Source organism: Barbus barbus, assembly GCF_936440315.1.
Source record: "Barbus barbus genome assembly, chromosome: 36".
NCBI lineage: Eukaryota > Metazoa > Chordata > Actinopteri > Cypriniformes > Cyprinidae > Barbus > Barbus barbus.
This window is the reverse complement of record NC_136714.1, coordinates 8935977-8956055: the sequence shown is the minus strand read 5'-3', so window position 1 is coordinate 8956055 and position 20079 is coordinate 8935977. Positions and strand designations below refer to the sequence as shown.

Genomic DNA, 20079 nt, shown 5'->3' with positions numbered 1-20079 from the left:
AATATGACAGTAACTAATACAACGCCTGTTAATGAATCAGTGTCTTCTTAAGTGAAACGCATATGTAAGAAAATTACAAAGACTAATCTTTTAAACTTTACCGTCGAGTTCACTTTGTGTGGTTTCTGAAGTGGTCCTGTCCCCTTGCATTATACGGACAAAAAAAATATTTGCTTGTGTTCATCTGAAGAAAGAAAGTCATAAACATCTGGGACGGCATGAGAATCTTAATTTTTGGGTGAACTATCACTTTTAATAACAATGTGATGCAGAGGTTAGAAACATATTCCAGACAGAATGCAAGAATGGGTTGAATTAATGAGGAGAGTCATAGAATTAAAACATACAACATTAACGTTTTGGCCACTTTTTTGTATTGTCTACGTCACTGTCTAAAATGATAATTAATATTTTAATTGTTTATTTGGGGCATATTGTTTGGCATTTTTCTCAGCAAATATTGCTACATAATTGTTTGTGAGTAAATATATTAATGATTGAGCAAATCATGTAATTATTAAGATTAAAAAAATATTAATTGTGTCCAAATTCCTACTCAATGTGTCATATAACAACAGATTATTAATACAACTTATCCACTATACCTGGTAAGAACATCACTAAACATGAATTACAATTAGGTAAACATACAATGTTCATTTAAACACTTTTTTTTGGAGATTTGTAACATTTAATTAAAAAAATAATTCCCACAAAAATATTAATTACATTTAAATGTTTATCACTGATTTTATTTGCACTCAATCTTGTGCATTCAGCTAATATATTACACAGCTAATGGCTCTATCAAAACAGAAAGAATAACGAATAAACTTTTTTTGGGGAAAACACAACTTTGTTACCTCAACATGCTTCCTCAGATTTGATGGTTAGCATTTGAATCCAGACATTTACCTGATGAAAGTCATAACTGAAGTAGAACTGTGTGCTTGATGCGTGAAAACAATGTTCTCACATCAAGCATGCACGATTGAGCTTCCGTTTCCCATATTTAATGTGCATAAGATACAATTAAATATGTAATGTACTTTTTAAGTTGAAAACAAAAATTGTAGGGAGTAAAAAGTGCTGTTTTTTCTTCATAAATGTAATCAAGTGAAAGTACAAGTAGTCAGTTTTTTAATTGTTCTTGAAGTAAAAATCCCCCAAAATAATACTTAAGTACAGTAATCAAGTAAAAGTACTCAAGAATTTTACACCTCTGATGCATATTTTCCAAACAGTTACGTAGATAGGTGGAGGTGTGTTTAAATGAGGCATTTTATAAAGATTATATCTTTGGCTTTGAGACTTTCGTCTTTGCAACTTTACGGATCTTATATATGCACGAAGAGCTTGCAGCACTCCAAAGACAAAGGAAAACTTGAAATTGCATCATATGCCCCCTTTAACTTGCTTCAGATCAGACAATAACACAGATGGGAATCAGAACTGAATGAAATAGGGCTGTCATTCCTGGTTTCTACAGTCAGCTATAGTCAGTTGTTTTCAAGAATTGTATTGTTAGTAGTCACCTGCAAACACCCTTATGAATGGGAAAAGATTGGCATAAAAACATCTTTCTCTTTTTGTTGACTAAATTGGTATTGAAGGTTCTGGGGCTTCCTTAGATTTGAACTGGATCAGTAAATTATTTTTTACAGCTTACATCTTGAAATATGAAGGCCAGCTTTCTGAATGTTTCTAACACATTGGTGCCCAATACACAGCTGATCAAATCTCTAGGTCACTTTGAAGGGCTGAGAGCAAGTCTGTTTAGCTTGGCTAGCATCACCCAGTTTGAAGCTGTACCAACACACGTTTCTTAATGAATTAAACTGAACCAAAAACAGCTTTAGACCTTTTTTCAGTCAAACCCATTTGACTGATTAGATCAAAAGAGATTCTTTCCGCAAATTTGAGAAGGCCAAACAGCACAAGCTATGTAATAATGCTGAAATGAGTCATCCAGTGACTATATTTAGAAACGTGTAGAAGTGCATTGATCCGGTCAAAAGACAAGAAGAACTGTGGCTCTTTATGTCTAATGTGTTCAGCAATTGTTGGCTAATGTCATGCCAGAGAGGACACAGACTCACGGGAGCAGATTTAACAACACATTATTGAGAAATATGTAGTAGAAAGGAGCAGAAAGACACACTAAATAAATAACCTTAAATACAAAAAGTTCATACAGTTCTTATAAGCATACTACATAAAACACATTTTATAATTAAATTTACAGTGGTGTCTGTGTACATCCTTTCATTTAAATTTGAAAATAAACATTTTAATTTGACAAAAAAAAGAAGACATTTTTGAATGAAAATGTTATATGCAATGAGAAAAAAAGAAGGAAAAAAGAAAAAGAAAATACAAAATAGAAACGTTTTTACCATAATGGTCTCAGACTCTTCAGAGTTGGGATTAATTCAGACTAAGCCTTGAATTTATAAGACTGGGAATTTACAGCATCAGTTTTTCTGCTACTTTGTCAGGTAATGCGATGCGACTGTCTGAAGGCTGAGGAAGGCGATTGTTCGGATGCTATTCCCATCTCTCCATCCAGCCCCCGCGAGAAGTGGCTTCGCAGACGGACACATGTCAAACTACGGGTGAGTATCACAAGAGCTTACCTGCAATTAGTTAAGATAAAACAAAGTTGTACAGTGTGAATATTTTTTTAACACATCTCCTTTACTGGGAAATATATGTAAAAAAAAAAAAAAAAAAAAAAAACTTTTTAAAAGCAATTAACCCTTAAAGACCTAGAATATTTTTGGGGCACCTGACACGCCTGCACTTTTCTTTGTTTTATAAGACCTATTCTTGCAGTCAGCATCAAGTGCAATATATCATTATAAACAGAAGAACCTGAAGTTTCAGTTTAGCTAATTTAAAGTCCCAATTTTCCTTTTGTTATCTCTAAGAATGAATGAATTTTTTGAATTTTAAGAAAAACGCAAGCAACAATTGGGTGCTATTTTACTGTGTACTCAAACAGAAAATCCCGAAGTTTGGATTTTTTTCTTTAGAAAGTTGTATCGGGGTGTTTTACACTTCCGAATTAAATTTAGTCTACATATAACATTCCCCAAGCCATTTATTACAATATTGTTGTAAGCGATTTTTAGAGAAAAAACAGGTCTATATAATTTACTAACAATATAGATGTGTCAGTATCTATATAAAAAAACATTTAGGGAGAAAAGAAAATGGAATCAGTGTTATATAATAACAAAACAGTAAAAAAGTTACTTTTTTCAGACAAATATATTTTCAATCTGAGTATGAACAACAAACACAAACTGTGCAGCTAATAGTGAACAGAACTGCACAAATTCTTCTGCAACAAAAATACAAACAGTGCAAATTATTTGCAAACTACACACAAAATGAGTGAGAAATATACAGAGTGCAACAGAATAAAATAGTGAAAATTATCTTTATGAACTATAAAATTATTGTTTACATAAATAATATAAATGGATTGATCCGCTGGCTGTACTCTACCTCGGAATCGATTTTACCGGGACATCGCCTAGCGACGCGAAGATGAATTCCAGTGCTTTATCCTATATGTACCGCTGTTTCATCCTTGTTTTTGCATTTGTTTTATGTCAAAGTACTCAGTTGTGTGTTTTTCTGGGCTTTTCCAGAGAGTTCTCTCAATCAAATGTTTTATTTTGTGTTTGTTTTCATGCACACATAACTCAAATTTCCAATGAAACACCGTAAATGGTGGTTCAAAAGACCTATTGGTTGAATATGTGACAGTTTCAGACAATCTGGGCACGGGGGGTGGGACTAAGCGTCAACAATCGTTCATGTTTGGCTCAGAGGGACGAAATGCATTGGTTTCTTCTGAGGAATCATAGAGTGGGAGAACTATGACGTCACTTTGTAGGTGGATCGGCTGTTAGCATGAAACTGGTTCCCTCGACAAAAAGTCAATAGGATTTTTCCATAGGCTTTTGGATTATCGCAAAAAATAAGCTCTGTGTTCAATCATAGTTCATGAAATTTACACATTTTGCCCATCAAGATAATCTTCACGAAATAATATAACTTTGATGAATTTTGAAGCCTAAATAAAAGCGCCAGAACTTAAAAGCTAAACTTAAGCTATAAACAAACTACTGCACCACGGTCGCTTGCCTTCAACGTCACCACCACCACGCTCCCGACAACTTTTTCAAATTTATTTTTAACAGTTCAGGGAAAAGGATTTACTCTTGTATATGAATTTTAATCCACACTACATGAACCGTTTCATATAAACTGGAATAAATACAAAACTAGAGCCAAACTAAAACTGAAATGAGACATTAGTAATAAATAGTATAGTGAATAAATGAAATAATCTTAACTAAAGGACATTCAAAGCACGTACTTCTGTACATTTCGAAATAAGGTGCATTAAAAGTCCATAAATCCTTGATTGTCCACAAATCCTTGACGTATTTACCCAGACAGCAAGCAGTGCCAGCCCAGATCCGGCCCACACTTGGCCCGCATGGATTTCACACGGGCCAGATGTGGGCCGGATCTGGGCCAACACTATGTTGCTGTCTGGGTAATCTTTTAAATAACAGCAGAGTGAGCGAGTTTTTGGATATGTTAAGATTAAACTTATTTTAGTGAACAAAGTACCACATTTCAGCTCTCATTTTGTTAGGGTGGTTACACAAAATGTTATTTTATCCTTGCTTCTAGGAAATCCTCCATCTATGCTTTCTAACAGCTTCATGTGGCCGTAAACATTTAATTTTAACGTGGCTTTAAGCACTATGCATCGTTAAAGTTTCACTTTCACCAAGTAAAGCCAGCAAATGTGGTGTTTACATGTAATAATCGTAATATGAGTTTACCTTACCCAGAGTCGCCGAATCAGCAAGCGATAAAATGAGCATCTTCCATCCGAAGACATGTTGCATTTTGGGGGGCAAAACAAAAAAACATTGTCGAACGACAATATAAAATGCAGGAAACTATTCGTTGGTTATTCTACAATGAATTGAATTATAAATTATACTACAACTGGAAAATACTGAAAATCAGAGCTCTGAACCGGTTCAAGGCAGGAAAACGAAAATCGTAAACGAACAAAATTTTGACTGGAACAGAACTGGAAACAGAAACTAAATCAAATTTTATATTTCCGAACAGAATCGAAAATTTGAAATGGCCATTAACCGGTTAATAACGTTATTTTATCGTTCCATTTAATATTTGAAATTTGCTGTCAACCAATCAGGAATTCCAGTAGTACAGACTATGCAAATGTGATGCTGACGCATCCAGCAAGTGAAATGCCTGCCCGTGCTCAGCTGTGAACTCTAGTCGCAATGGCAATGAATTCTGCTACCATCTGTTTTAACGGGAGGTAGCAAAATCTGACAGGGTAGCAAAAATCTTGAGAACACCGGCGTTAAAGTTTATCCAACGACAGTGTAAGATGGATTTAACAGATCTTACGCACCTGCGGCGCTTCTGTGAACGGAGAAAACACAATAAAACTATAGGCTTACATAAAAAGGAATATATATATATGCCTATAAATATATTTCACATAAATCATTGACAGATTAACAAAACGAAAGAAAAAATATATATGCTGAGTTAGGTCTACGGTTCATTGTGACACATTCCAACATTTTCGGAAAGGAAAACGAAATGGCAGAACATAGTTTTCTTTATTTTGCAAAAGCTTTACAGTTTTATGTGTTTTGCAATAGCTGACAGTTTTGAATGATGTCTTGCATCTGTATAACCAACCAGCATTGGTATGGCCATATCGCGCCGGTGCATATTTTTGACACATATTTTTGCGACATTGCAGCCAGTTCATTATCAAAATAAAATACAGTTAAAGGAACGTGTAAAAAGTTAAAATGCTCCGTTGTCCAATCTGTTCCGTTCAGCGTGACCATCGCCTCACTGTGCTGTTATTGCCGATGTGAAGGATGATGCTTTATGTCGATGAAAGTAAAAGCCAATAATTAATATTTTAGTATACGTCGAGAATATTGAAGCATTTGGATTCGTGCCGAGTGAGACAGGTAGGCATCAGTTTCACCTTTAATTTGATTTTGGATTGACGTTTTTATAGCCTTTTATAGCAGCCTTAAATTTAGAGGATTTGTTGTGGAGAGAAACTAATAACTGTGTTTATAATGTTTGTAAACATTTTTGATTTACCAGCATTTTAGCCTACATAATTTCTTAATAATAGCCTAATAAAATGCGATGCGGCTTAGCCTATGCTTGTTTGTTTTTTCTTCAAAACGTAATTTTATACAAGTAGCATTTTTTTTTTTTTACAATTTGCAGCAAACATTTTTAAATATCTTAAAAAAAAATAGTTTAATGTCTTTAAAACAAGCCTACATTTAGAAATTTAAAAATCTAGAAAAGATGATGCTGTATTGGCTGTGACGAAGCGCAGCCGGTTAAGATACCATCTTTTTCTTTTTCTGTAAAGAAAACACTGTACTATATTATTATTATTATTATAGGCAAAGACAATTTTAAAAATAACAGTATTAACCGTTATTTTTTCTACTCGAACCGGTTTCGGAATGGTAATAATACAGAGGAACGCAGGAACAGAAACGTTAAAATATCGATTCTGCTCGGAGTGAAGCGATTGACTTTTTTATTTCTTTTTCAAGCCCTGCTGTAAATTGATAAACTGTTCGGCGTGATGACGTTTAATGTCTCCGACAGCGCCTGTAGTCACATTTAGCAACATATTAGCGATCGTCTTTTTTAAGAAACAACAGTTTGAAAAAAATCATGAGTGGGGTGTAACTAGTGTTTATGTCGTAGAATAAAACGTGAAAGTATCTTGAGCCTGTGTGAACCACGGACCTTTTTTAAGGGATTTAACCAAAATCTCATTAAAAAAAAAACATTGACTCTGGGACTCCGGTTCGGAAGTGCTAAAATGCTAACTCGCTTCCGGGTTTTCACCTACAAAGTGACATCATAGTTCCACCACTCTATTAGGCCTGCGTCCCAAAGTGCATACTATCCATCTTAAATTCTATGTGATAGTAGTTATTTTCAATACTATTTAGGGCAGATAGGGTGGATAGTATGCACATTGGGATGCAGGGAAGGTGTGTTCGACTTGAAGTGGCACTGCACAGAATGATTAGTGTATGATATCAAGGTTCCGTGAGAGCTATTCGAAAGCATAAAGATCCATCTGCTCTCTTATCGCTCTCGCAGTACTTTGATGTCATACACTGATCATTCTGCGCAGCGCCTCTTCAAGTCGAACGCGCCTAATGTTATCAAAATGTGATGACGTAATTACGTACGCTACGGAGTCTCTGAATATCCAAACAAGACAAATGTGGTATAAAACATTGGTTTAAAAACACTTTTTAAAGCTCAGATAGGATTAGAGGTTCAAAAGTTATGAAACATTTAAGAACAATAGTTATTTTTAGCCACGGGCGGCTGTCTCTGTCTTTGAGGGTTTTAATAATAAAAACAATAGCAATATAATATATTATTATTATTATTAAAAAAATAATGCCCTTGCAGAGCATCACGTTTCAAATTACTGTTTGGCGTCTGTAAGATTTTTCTGTAAGAAGTCTTTTATGCTCACCAATGCTGCATTTATCTGATCACAAATATGGTAAAAATAGTAATATTTAAAAAAATATTTTTACAATTTAAAATAACTTTTCTATTTTTATATATTTTAAAATGTGTTCCTGTGATGACAAAGCTGAATTTTCTGCAGCCATTACTCCAGTCTTCAGTCCCACAAGATCTTTTAAAAATCATTACAGCAGTCTATGCGGATATTTGCTGCTCAGGAAACATTTCTGCTTGTCAATGCTGAATTAGTTGTGGTGCTTAATATTTTGAGGAAACCATAAAATCTATTTTCCCTCCAGGATTATTTGATGAATAAAAAGGTCCAAAGGACAACATTTATTTGAAATCCTTTGTAATATAATAATAATATGTATTCACTGCCATTTTTATCTTAAATGAATACCTTTACTCAGAAAGAATGCATAAAAAAAACTCTTACAAAAACTTACAGTAATCTCTTACTGACATCAAACTTTTGAACAGTAGTGTATGCAATATACGTTCTAAGGGGTGATATGAGTAAAAGTGTACAGATGAAATTCCTGTTAGTGTCAGTCGAACTGTAAGAGCTCATTTTAAACTCCCCTTGCTCAAACTGTAGGAGTTTTTACATAACTGATGCAAATTAATGTTTTATCATGTTGAAGCTCATCTACTGCAGTATTTATTTCATCACTGTGCTGGAGAACCATTAAAACATTTCTGATGTCAATTTTTTCATGAAGAAGACAACACTTCATATATGGGTGTTATTTTAGTACGATTGTGATACTATTATAGTTTTTATTAATATTTTTAATCTTATTTATTTTTTATATTATTTAAAGTTTTGGCAATTTTGTTATGTGCTTTTTTTAATGTGTCTATATCATTTATATGAATTTTTTATTTCAGTTTTAGTTTTAACTAAATCAAAGTGAGAAATGTCGTCTTGGCAGCTAGTTGAATAAAATATATCTACATATTTTTTAATACTTTATTTAATTTCAGTTAATGTTTATTTTACGTTTTTTGTGTGTGTTTTTAGTTTTAGCTAACTATAATAATCCTGTTAAAATAGATTTTAATAGTTTTATTAGCATCCCTTTGATTTGGAGGTCTGTCTTATTATTATTATTCATTATCAGAATGTAACGGCGAATCACAGAGTTCATGATGTCATCGTGACAGAAGATGGCCCGCAGACACTGGTAGGGCGGTTTATGTATGGCCCTCTTGACATGGTGACCCTAACGGGAGAGAAGGTAAGATGGCCATTGTCATAACTGTATTGTTGTCATGACCAATGCTACAAAATTAAAGACAACTGTTAGCATTACCACTCTGATGGATAGACAGCACAAAACAGTTTCACTGAAACTAAAATTATGATCTGGTATATATTTTTATGAGTTCAAATATCCTGTCTGTCAGGTGGATGTGTTTTTAAAGACACAGCCTGCCTCTGGTCGTTGGGTGCTGTTCGACACTGTGGTGACCAGCAGCAGCGGACGGGTGTCCTACACCATCCCTGATAATAAAAGACTCGGGGTGGGTGTCTACCCTATCAAAATGGTGGTCAAGTAAGTATTCACATTCTCATCACAACACAGTAAATAACTGTAATATCAATCTATAGATTGTGTTTTTAAAACACTTTATAAATAATGGAGGAATTTCTAACCTGAGTTGGTTGCATTTCCTTATTTGTCCTTACAGAGGTGATCAGACAAATGCAGAGGCATTCCTCACAGTGTTGCCACGGGGAATGGAGTGTGTGGTGTTTAGTATTGATGGCTCCTTTGCTGCTAGTGTCTCCCTTATGGGCAGTGATCCCAAAGTTCGCCCTGGAGCTGTGGATGTGGTCAGGTAAATGTGTGACTGATGATAAACAGTTAGACAAGTCTTAATGTGTGGTTTACTGTTTTTCATGTGCAAAACAGATTATTTTTGAGGGGGCACGAGTGCGGGGGGGGGGGGGGGGGGGGGGATGTTGCCAGCAGCCACAATAGCACTTATGTTCTTATGTTTTTTAATTTTTTTTCCTTTTTATTCGAAACATTCCCAAACGCATTAACTACAACATGAAATAATCTCGATTCTCACCTTTATATGTTAGTTGATCTGTAGTGGACGATGGTTAAAGTAGCCTAATAATGTAATCTATTGACTAGCCTATGTATAAAAACCTGTCTGTTTACTTAAGTAACACATATGGCATCATGCCATAACATAGTTTTAATACGACTGACTTTATATTTAATGTGAATTAACATTGAAAGTTAATATGAATAAAAACATTGAAAGTTAGGCTACTTATCATAACAGTTTCATTGTACAGAAAGAGAGCAAATAACATTTACATTATCAAAGCACATTTTCACTGACAGTCTAGAGTTCAAGCACTCTCAAAAACTCCCATTAAAATCACTGAAGCTGTTTACACTGTGAAATGAATATCTTACAGATTCATACACACATCTGCACTTTATTGTTTCTAATGAGAGAATTTGCCAGATAAAGGTATTCAGTCAGAGAGCGAGTGACAAAAACATTTAAACATTTTAGCAATGACTCATCTGAACACTTCTGATTGGTCATTGCACTCATAAGCTCAACAGCATCGTGTGATAGGTTATAATCATAGAGGGTTATAATGCGCAGTGCTGTAAAAACACGTCTGTCTCTGGCTCAGTGCCAGCCAGCGAACACAGATTTGAATTTATCAGCTGATGATATGACGCGCTGAAAGATCTAATCACGCTGGTGTGATTGTATTAAGTATATAACATATTAATCGGCTATTTTTTGTCTTTTGGAAGCTGCATTCAAAATCCACTTGGCTCAAAAATCTGAGGGGCATTTTGAATGGGCATGACGCCTCTGAATCCACGTGATGGAAAATTTATTGTGTAGTAGCGAAACATTTCCCCACAGATTTCAAAATGGGTTCAAGCTGGTTATGCCAAGTTTACAAACAGAAAGCAGTTTAGCTTGAAAGTGACTGAGCTGTGCTTCATTCATCATTAGTGACAATAGTCCTATTGACTGTTGTCAATTCCTTCACACAAAACTTTGCTAATGTGATGGCACCTCTGTATTAGATAAGTTTGCTAAGTTTAGGGGCAGGGCTATATTTTATTTGATGAGAGATACAATTTCTGAAGGGTAAGACTACTTTCACAGATCAAGTTTAAGGTCCTATTTTGTACACTATTCATAGATGTCGTTAGCCCCTGTATAACTGTGATTTGATTATTCTGTAGACACTGGCAGGATCTTGGGTATCTGATCATCTACATTACTGGCCGTCCTGACATGCAAAAGCAGAGGGTGGTGTCTTGGCTCTCTCAGCACAACTTCCCTCATGGCATGGTCTTCTTCTCAGAAGGACTCGTCCATGACCCCTTGCGTCAGAAAACCATTTTTCTGAAGAGTCTAGTAAACGAGGTCTGCCGATGGCGTGTACACAACACAGCAGGACATTTGCATTATACATTATAATATGTTACATTACAAGATAATTTTGTTGGTTTTTAGTAATGATTAGCCACATAATATTTTATTTAGATTTATTTAAAAACAAATAAATTCATCTTTAGCTTGCTATTTTTGCATGCCTCAATTATCCATTGGGATGGAAAAACATGCTGAATAAATTTGTTTTTCCACATAGTGTCACATTAAGATCAGTGCAGCGTATGGCTCTATGAAGGACATGTCTGTGTACAGCACATTGGGACTGGCACCTAATCAGATATACATTGTGGGCAGGCCATCCAAGAAACATCAGCATCAGTGCCAGGTAAAGCTCTCTTGGAATGAAAGCCCTTGAGTAATTTGCCTTGGGCTCTACATTTCACCCATCCAAGTGCACACACACAGAAGTGAGTAGTGAACACACACACACACACACACGTTTGTTTTTGTACACACACACACACATTTTTATATATTTCTTTAAAGTGGGGACATCCCATAGGCGTAATGGTTTTTATACTGTACTAACCGTGTATGCTATTGCCCTGCACCAACCCTACACCTCAACCTACCCCTCACAGGAAACTGTGCATTTTTACTTTCTCAAAAAAACAAACAAAAAAACTCACTCTGTATGATTTATAAGCATTTTGAAAAGTGGGGACATGGGGCAATGTCCTCATAAGTCCCCTTCTCCTTGTAATTAGTATAATGTCATACCCATGTCATTATACTAATTTATGTCCTCATTTGTCACAAAAATGCACACACACCTGGAGCAGTGGGTAGCCATTCCCTGCAGGTACTGAGACTCGATCCCACAACCTTTGGGTTAAGTCCAACTCTCTATCCATTAGGCCACGACTGCCCCCAGTGGCATTTCTGGCAACATATTGAAAAGGGGTGCCACCATTGCTATAGTTACTACATCTCACAATAAACAGAACATAACCAATCACAAACTTAACCTTTGCTACAACCACAGTTGTAGTAAAATATTGTCATTATGGAGAATACCAAGAACACAGAAAACAAAAAAACCTAAACCAAATTAGACTGTGGTGAGACGAAGGATTTACTGACGGTCAAACGGATACTCTCTCAATAATTACACATCATTCATTGATCGAATAAGGGATTATTCTGAACATTAAAAACACACCTTGGTACTTCCTCCTCTTCAGTTAACATAAAGTCAGCCATCGTGTTTGAGTTTAAGATGACTTAAGGGAGCTGTTTTGGTTCCTTAAATTTATTAAGGTGAAATGGTTACTAACCCTGTAATAAAACCAACAACAAAAAAACAAGCATATGCTGGTTTGGTATCTTTTGAAGCATGGTAAATGGTTTGAGCTGATTTAAGATGGTCATAAGCTAGTTTAAATTGGTCATGTGCTGGTCCTAAGAAACTAGCTCCTGCTCAGGAACAGCTCAGAACCAGCTCATGACCAACTAAGCTCAAACCAGCTGTCAACAGGGAAGTACTTTGTAGCAACACTTAAGGGAACACTTAAATGATTAAGGGGGGATACTTAATGACAGCCTTAAAGTCAGCATGAAATCAAAATGGACTTTATTTACTTTATTAGCACACATTGCTAATCTTGATGTGAAAAATCCATAAATTAATCCTGAACGTTTGCTTCCGCTCGAATGGCATTCCTTCTCTGACGTCAGTTTGATGGCTTGGGCAGAATACACACTGTTAGGTTGCTATGAGTGAGAGACAGAGAGGAGGAGTGCACAAATAAAACCACACCCTTTATTCAATATTCTGTTTCATCTGGAAATACGTCACTACACAAATAAAGTCGGCAGCACATTCTGGCTCACGCAGACTTTAAGGTTCCTTAAGTTGACCTTAGGTTTTTTCTAGCAACCCAAGTTTCACTAAGGGTACCCTTAACCTTATAACTAAGGGATTTCTTTTTAGCTTTCATGCAACAGTCATTTTAGTTTACCAGCTTAAGGTGTTTTCCTCTTAGTCTACTCAATTACTTAACAGTACTCTATTTTTTCATGCACAATTTGTCCTCCTTTGTTCCCATTTCATCTGACTTAGTTTCTGAGTGAAGGCTATGCAGCTCACCTCTCCACTCTTGAGTTTGAGCATGGCTCACGCTCCAAAAAAACCCGAATGGTGCTTCGTCAAGGATCTTTTGGCCTTTCCTCCAAAACAGAATTCCTATCTCCACCCCCGGACTTCCTATCCTGCAAGCATACTCCGCTGCTGCGTCGAGCCATGTCTGTTCAGCATCCATCACCGCCTTCATCATCTGTATCCACCCCCAAACCTGAGCGTGCTCAGAGCCAGCCTGAATCTCATAAAGATGGACCAGAGATTCGCATACAGACCGATGATCAAGATGAAGAGGAGGAAGAGGAGGGGAGAATACAGGATGTTGTACTGTAAAGGAACTCCATGAGTTGTGGGGAAAAGGTATGTTAAGGAACAACGCCCTTTGTTTATTACAGTAATTGCTCATTAAGCACATTTTATCACTGACAGTGAATGGGCTACCATCAGTAATTGATTACATAGCTAGTTAAGTCATATTAATGTTCTAATCAAGTAAAATACTTGTTAACTACTTCTATTACTACTACTAATTACCTTCTCTTACCAACAAATTTAATTTTCAACATAGTTGTTAAATAGTAGTTATTAGTTGACAAGTGACTAATTTGCTAGTTAACTAGTTAGCAAACTGATAATTTAAAGACAGAGCCAAATGCACACTAGTTGTTAGTTAAGTTACTACTTTACTTTTTGTCCAATTAGCACAGGGTTATTCTTGCATGTGACAATTAATAACAGTAACTAGTTAAACTTTACCAGCTTAACTAGTTTACTCATGTATAATGAAATATGTATTAATTGCTCTTTAATGCATTTATAAGTAGTTAGATTTTCACTACATTAGACAAAATCTGGATGATATGAATTATAAATCAGTTACATAAACAATTAGAAAAAACACGTCATATTATTGTACTCAAGTATAATAATAGTTAACTTCTCTTATTAAGGACATTTTCATTAAATTGTGAACTAATAGTTATATTTAACTTTGACTTTTACCAGTTAACAGATGACTTGGTTGCTAATTAACTAGTTAGGAATTGGTCCCAAAATTAAAGTGCAACCTTAACTACTTAAAATATACTTAAAGAGTATTCTTCCATGTTCTGCCAAATAAATAAAAGTTAGATTAAAATTAATCCAAAGGTAGGGAAGTGTGACCATGCATTTTTTTTTCTGTCTTGTTTTGTCATGATTACAACATAAAAGCTGCTTTCTCAAGATCTTGACATATCTTCTCCCAATCTTTTTCTAGCTTGAGTGTAACAAAAGCAGTTTGAAGTGCAGTATAGTATACCTCTGCATCATGGCTGAGAGAATTCACTTCTACTTTGATCAGGGACTCAATCATGTTGAAATAATTCTGTCTGTCAGTGATAGAGCACTTCCAAATAAGTGTGGTGGCTACAGATGGAGATGGAGGCAACAAATTTATCATCATACACACTATAAATACTCAGAAAATGTGGTCAATTTCATTGCCATCCACCTTGAGAGAACAGGACATATGCATGGTTATAAAATAATATTTAACACATGACAATTAATTGGTTGGGTCTCGTGAGAAAATTATGATTAAATGATCACTAAAATGCAAAATATTTGTGTTACTGATGACAATTTTAGTTGTTTAATTTGTGATCGTACCAAATTACATAAGGTAGTCACTAGTTAACATTGCTTTAAAATGTTAGCTTGTAACAGGGATTACCTACAACTAGTAGTTGCAGAACTGGTATTTTACTTTGTACAATAATATCATGTTGTTGCCTAATAGCTACCACAGTACCACATTACATTTCAGAAGTCATCTATCCATTATTATTTCATGAGTTATTTTAAATCCTTATTTTTGGTCACTGATTTTAAATATCAACTATGCACAACTCATCTGTATGCCCTACATGGTTTAGCATTGACAGCATGCTGACATTATCATTGGAGATGTTTCTCGGTTGTTGTCATGGAGACACCTGTTTTGTGATTAATTTGAAAGTGCTCCAATGTAGAGCTCCATTCAATCTACAAACCTGCAGAAATTCACAGTAATATTTGATGTACGTTGACAAATACTCCTGTAATGCAGTGAGCAGATTGTCATTTGGAAATTGGCCATCGATTGTATTGCAACACTTAGAGCCCGAGTAGCCCATTGGCTCACAAAAGACCACTGGCTCCCATCTGGGTTGCTGTGATGCACTTGAGTTGTTCTGGTTCGCCCTGGTCCCCACTCACTGTCACAGGCTGAAAGAGTCCATGTGTCTATACGTGGCAGCCCAGAGGCCCGGGGAACAGCTGTCTTATTGCCAGCTGTGATTTGGCGACGGGGCGGGTGCGAATGTTGGCTTTGTCTTCAACTTTTAGGGAGGGGCTTAATTGGTTTCTAGAAACACTGATGAACACTTTGAGATTCTGTTCCTCTTGGCTGAGGTTTGAGTTGTTTCTCTTTCACAGTCTGTTGGAGCAAGTAATTGTGGTAGAAGTGCTTAAATCCAGTGCTCTGAGCAGTAGCCCTACGCTCTGAATCCCTTGTGGATGGCCCTGAATAGCACAGGGGTAAAGAAAGTAAATTAAATCTTACTTTATTAATTATGGGCCATTAATAGACTATTTACAATACAAAACTATTCAAGTTATGTGCCAATATTAATCTATTGCTGCTCTAAATGGGGTCATGTCCGCTCTCTGTTCTGCCCTCTCATCTCTTCTCGTTGAAGGTATTAGGATAAAAAATGTATTTTTTTTTTTAAATTGTTACTTGCCGTTTCTTTAGTAATTAATTGTGAAATTTACTAGTAATTTGAGTGAAAATTGTTTCTACAATATAATTTTAACATGTAGCAGTTCACGTTTTCTGAGCTAAATAATAAAAAAAACTTTAAAATAATATTACTGTACTGAACACTTTTGTTCTATTTAATTAATATTACTTAAATCTCATACATTTTAACTAAATGAATATTGCGTGTTCCACAGCCAACCATATTTTATATATTATATATATGTATATTATTATATATGTTCATATATGAATAAATTGTTTTGGCATCAAAAGATTTATTCCGATTCTGAGCAATCTGAATAAATGCAATTTGAAAATCATTATTAAAATAGATGCAATTTTTTGGAATGCAGAATTTTTATATATTTTTTACCCATTTCATTTATGTGTGATTGAAAAATATGCATCACATTAAGTTTATTACTTTGTTTATTTTAAAACTCTGTAGTCAAAATGGATAGAAGTTGTATATGCTGTTCAAATACATAAATTTAGGCTTACATATTTTAGTTTCTCTGTGTCTTTTTGTTATTACAAATTAAATTAATACTCTTCTTTAAATTACACAGGTTACAGGTTTTAAACTTTTTAATGCTGTATTTCTGGGGATGTAAGACTTACTTTCTTTGGAAATAGCATCTGCAGATTATATAGATATAAACAAACTTTATTTATATCTGACTTGTTATAAATTCAAATTAAATTCATGAGATTGAATATAGATGCTTCAAATGTGTATTCTAAATTCGAATTGAATTCCATATTAATATCTGACATTGCTACCATGTGTTATATATTTAAGTGGGTTCAACAGTTCGGGATTTGACTAGAGCTGGTAAGGCTGAAAAACCATCTGTAGTAAATCTCTCAAACCTTCTATACTAATTTCATATTTTTTCTCTATCCACAGCACACACAGAAGAAGTATAATTTCAAACACATCAAGATCTCATCTCAAACCAGAAGACCTTTTGTTCATATGATCTGTAGACTCAATAGATGAGCTCCATGGTAGACAAGACTGGATGAGCCACAAGGATCTGCAAATTACCTCCAAAACAAACAATCACCCTGGTCTGAGACCAGCAACATTAAAGACTGAATGCTTTAACAACACTAAATGCTTTAACAACACCCTGTGACTCTTATAGATGTCATAATTGAGACAAGGACAGAAGTACGACAGAGAGCAGTTATAGAATGTAGTGTCAGGGTTATCTTTTATTTACTTTTATTCCATGTGTGGCGAAGGTTTCTACAGACTCCTGTTATGGTATTTTGTGAAGGTAACCATGGACATGAGCACCTGAACTGCATCTATGTATAGCAGTCTTCCAATCTGAGGCTTTGTGTTCTTTACGATTTTTTGGTGACCCACACATTTCTCAGAAGACCCTTTGTTTTCTCGCTGATTTTAACTAGCTGTAAGGTAAAAGGAGCTTAGATGAAGAATGAACCACCAGGAGCATTCCAGCTGCCATTATAAATATATATAATTTTCAAATATAATCTGCATGGTTATAAAATAATATTTAAGACATGACAATTAATTGGTTGGGTCTCATGAGAAAATCATGATTAAATGATCACTAAAATGCAAAATATTTGTGTTACTGATGACAATTTTAGTTGTTTAATTTGTGATCGGTACCAAATTACATAAGGTAGTCACTAGTTAACATTGCTTTAAAATGTTAGCTTGTAACGGGGATTACCTAGTAGTTGCAGAACTGGTATTTTACTTTGTACAATAATATCATGTTGTTGCCTAATAGCTACCACAGTACCACATTACATTTCAGAAGTCATCTATCCATTATTATTTTAAATCCATGAGCACCTGAACTGCATCTATTTATAGCAGTCCTCCAATCTGAGGCTTTGTGTTCTTTACGATTTTTTGGTGACCCACACACTTCTCAGAAGACCCTTTGTTTCCTCACTGATTTTAACAGCTGTAAGGTAAAATGAGCTTAGATGGAGAATGAACCACCAGGAGCATTCCAACTGCCATTATAAATATATATAATGTTTTGGACTCCTGTCTGCATGTTTTGCTGAACCTAGATTATCTTTGTCAAAATGTTGCTGCATACCCATTCATTATGTAAATACTACAGCTACTGTTCTACTGTTCATCTACGGTGCTGTATGTGCTAATAGATTATGTGCTGACAGTCTTTAAACATGTCCTGCTGTGGTTTGACATCTGTGGCATTTTCAGAGAGAATCTGTTCTGTGAAAATGACTATTGCACAAAAACTGTATATAATTGTGTACATGTTTTTTTTTTTGTGATATTAGATGTTATAAAACTACTTAGGGAGAGGGAGAGCGAGGGAGGGAGGGGGGGGGGGGGGGGGTTTGGATGTGGGGGGGTTGAGTTGGGTGGTTACCCTCAGTATTTTGTCTTGTTTTCCAGTACAAATGTATACCCGTGATACTTATGACTGGTTTTGTGGTCCAGGATCACACGTCTGAAGATTCTTAAATCAAGATACATGAAGTTACAAAAATAACATAAGTCTTGTTTTATGGCAAACTGATCCAAATGAAGTTTGAATAAAAAAGGAATTAATATGCTAATAGACTTAAATAAAAAAAATAATTCAAATGAAAAATAAGTTTTCAGTATTTGTTCTTGTTTTAAGCATAAAATAACTTAATTTTGTTCAAACATTATTTGTTTTGCATCTCATGATGATATCTTGATTTAAGAATTTAATGCCATGAAAAACAAAAAGAATTCTGTTGGTCAAGATGTTGAATCTGCATGACCAACTGAAGCCAATTTGAAAACCTCATCCCCTTGATTCCTATTAAAATGACTAGATTTTGTCCACAAAAAATTGTAGTACAATGATTAATATGGCTGCACCTTAACATTGATAGCTTCACTTGTATTGATTGAGCCTATGTAAACAATTATTTGCAACCACAGAATGAGCGTTTAACTCTAGAATCCAGCCTAAACTTCCCTTCAACACAGTAAGATGGCAAAACCAATTAAAATATTTTTGATAAAATTGTTGAATGAGCTGAAACCTTGCATGTGGTTTCACAGCTGCTCCCTCTGGAGTTTCAAACATTTACCATCTGTAGTGAACAACGGTCAAGATGGGAAGACTCCTTTCCACACAACACATGTAAAGTTATGTTCTGATGACATTAGGCGTGTTGACAATAAAGGATGCCTTTTGTTTTAACATAACAACACTACCTCTTTTGGAGAGGGGGGTTAACATTAACATACATCAACCCCCAGGCAGGAACTACCTTAGTCTCCCTCAAACTTATAATTCATGGAAGGATAAGGATATCAGTATTTCATGGATTAAAGACTGATCCAATCACCATGTGGTCTTTCACTGATCACAGTTCTTCATTTTTGAGACTAAAGTGTGAACAATCAATCGCTACCTCAGACTGACCAAACCGGTTTTACCTTGTGGAAAGGGGGGTTAACATTATCATACTGTAACCTCCACCTAGGAACTTCTTTTATTCTCCACTACTCTTATCAAAGTGTGAATGATCACAAATTCCCCTCACAGTTTTACCATGTGGCCAAAGCCACAAAAGGGAACACAGAAGGGACACAAAATTGACTAAACCTTCCTCATATCAATTTACAGAACTTTATATACCGAGTCTGTGTGTGATACAACCAGGCATGCAACATTACCTGTTAATGTATATACTGTATATATGAATGCGGGGATCAATGCTCAGCATTACCCATTGGTGTTTGGTCTTCATATTTTCAGCATAATGTGTAGGTTAATCTGGAATTGGTTTGGAGAGTGAATGATGCATAGGAAAATCTTTTAAGACATTGTTGCAAATGTGGTCTTTAAGCTATGTAAATAGATCTCATGCCAGAGAGAGGCCATGCCATGACACCTCTGATAGCATCAGCTAATCAGGATACTGGATCTGAAAGGTGCCAACTTGCAAAGGAAGGAATAAAAGGTTCTCTCCAAGACAAAGAAGTGTACTAAGTGGTGTGGTCAACCGTACAGTAAATTATGCTCTTGTGCTAAGATGTTGTTGCTAAGTTAGACTACTAAGTGGTGTGGTCAACCGTACGTTAAGTTATGCTAAGCTAAGTTGTTCCAAGGAGAAACAAAGAAGT

At 35.4% G+C, this 20079-nt stretch overlaps 1 protein-coding gene across 1 annotated transcript in view; it reads left to right on the top strand.

Moving 5' to 3' along the window:
* The window catches only part of LOC306855602 (membrane-associated phosphatidylinositol transfer protein 3-like), a gene marked incomplete at both ends in the record, with an annotated part of 159023 nt that extends 145531 nt beyond the window's left edge, over positions 1 to 13492 (top strand). The window contains 7 exons of the mRNA XM_079394375.1: positions 2499 to 2615; positions 8748 to 8864; positions 9034 to 9182; positions 9319 to 9468; positions 10866 to 11049; positions 11276 to 11404; positions 13142 to 13492. Of these exons, the coding sequence (XP_079250501.1) occupies positions 2499 to 2615; positions 8748 to 8864; positions 9034 to 9182; positions 9319 to 9468; positions 10866 to 11049; positions 11276 to 11404; positions 13142 to 13492 (1197 nt within the window). The remainder of the gene's footprint in view (positions 1 to 2498; positions 2616 to 8747; positions 8865 to 9033; positions 9183 to 9318; positions 9469 to 10865; positions 11050 to 11275; positions 11405 to 13141) is intronic.
* Between the last annotated feature and the right edge of the window lie 6587 nt (positions 13493 to 20079).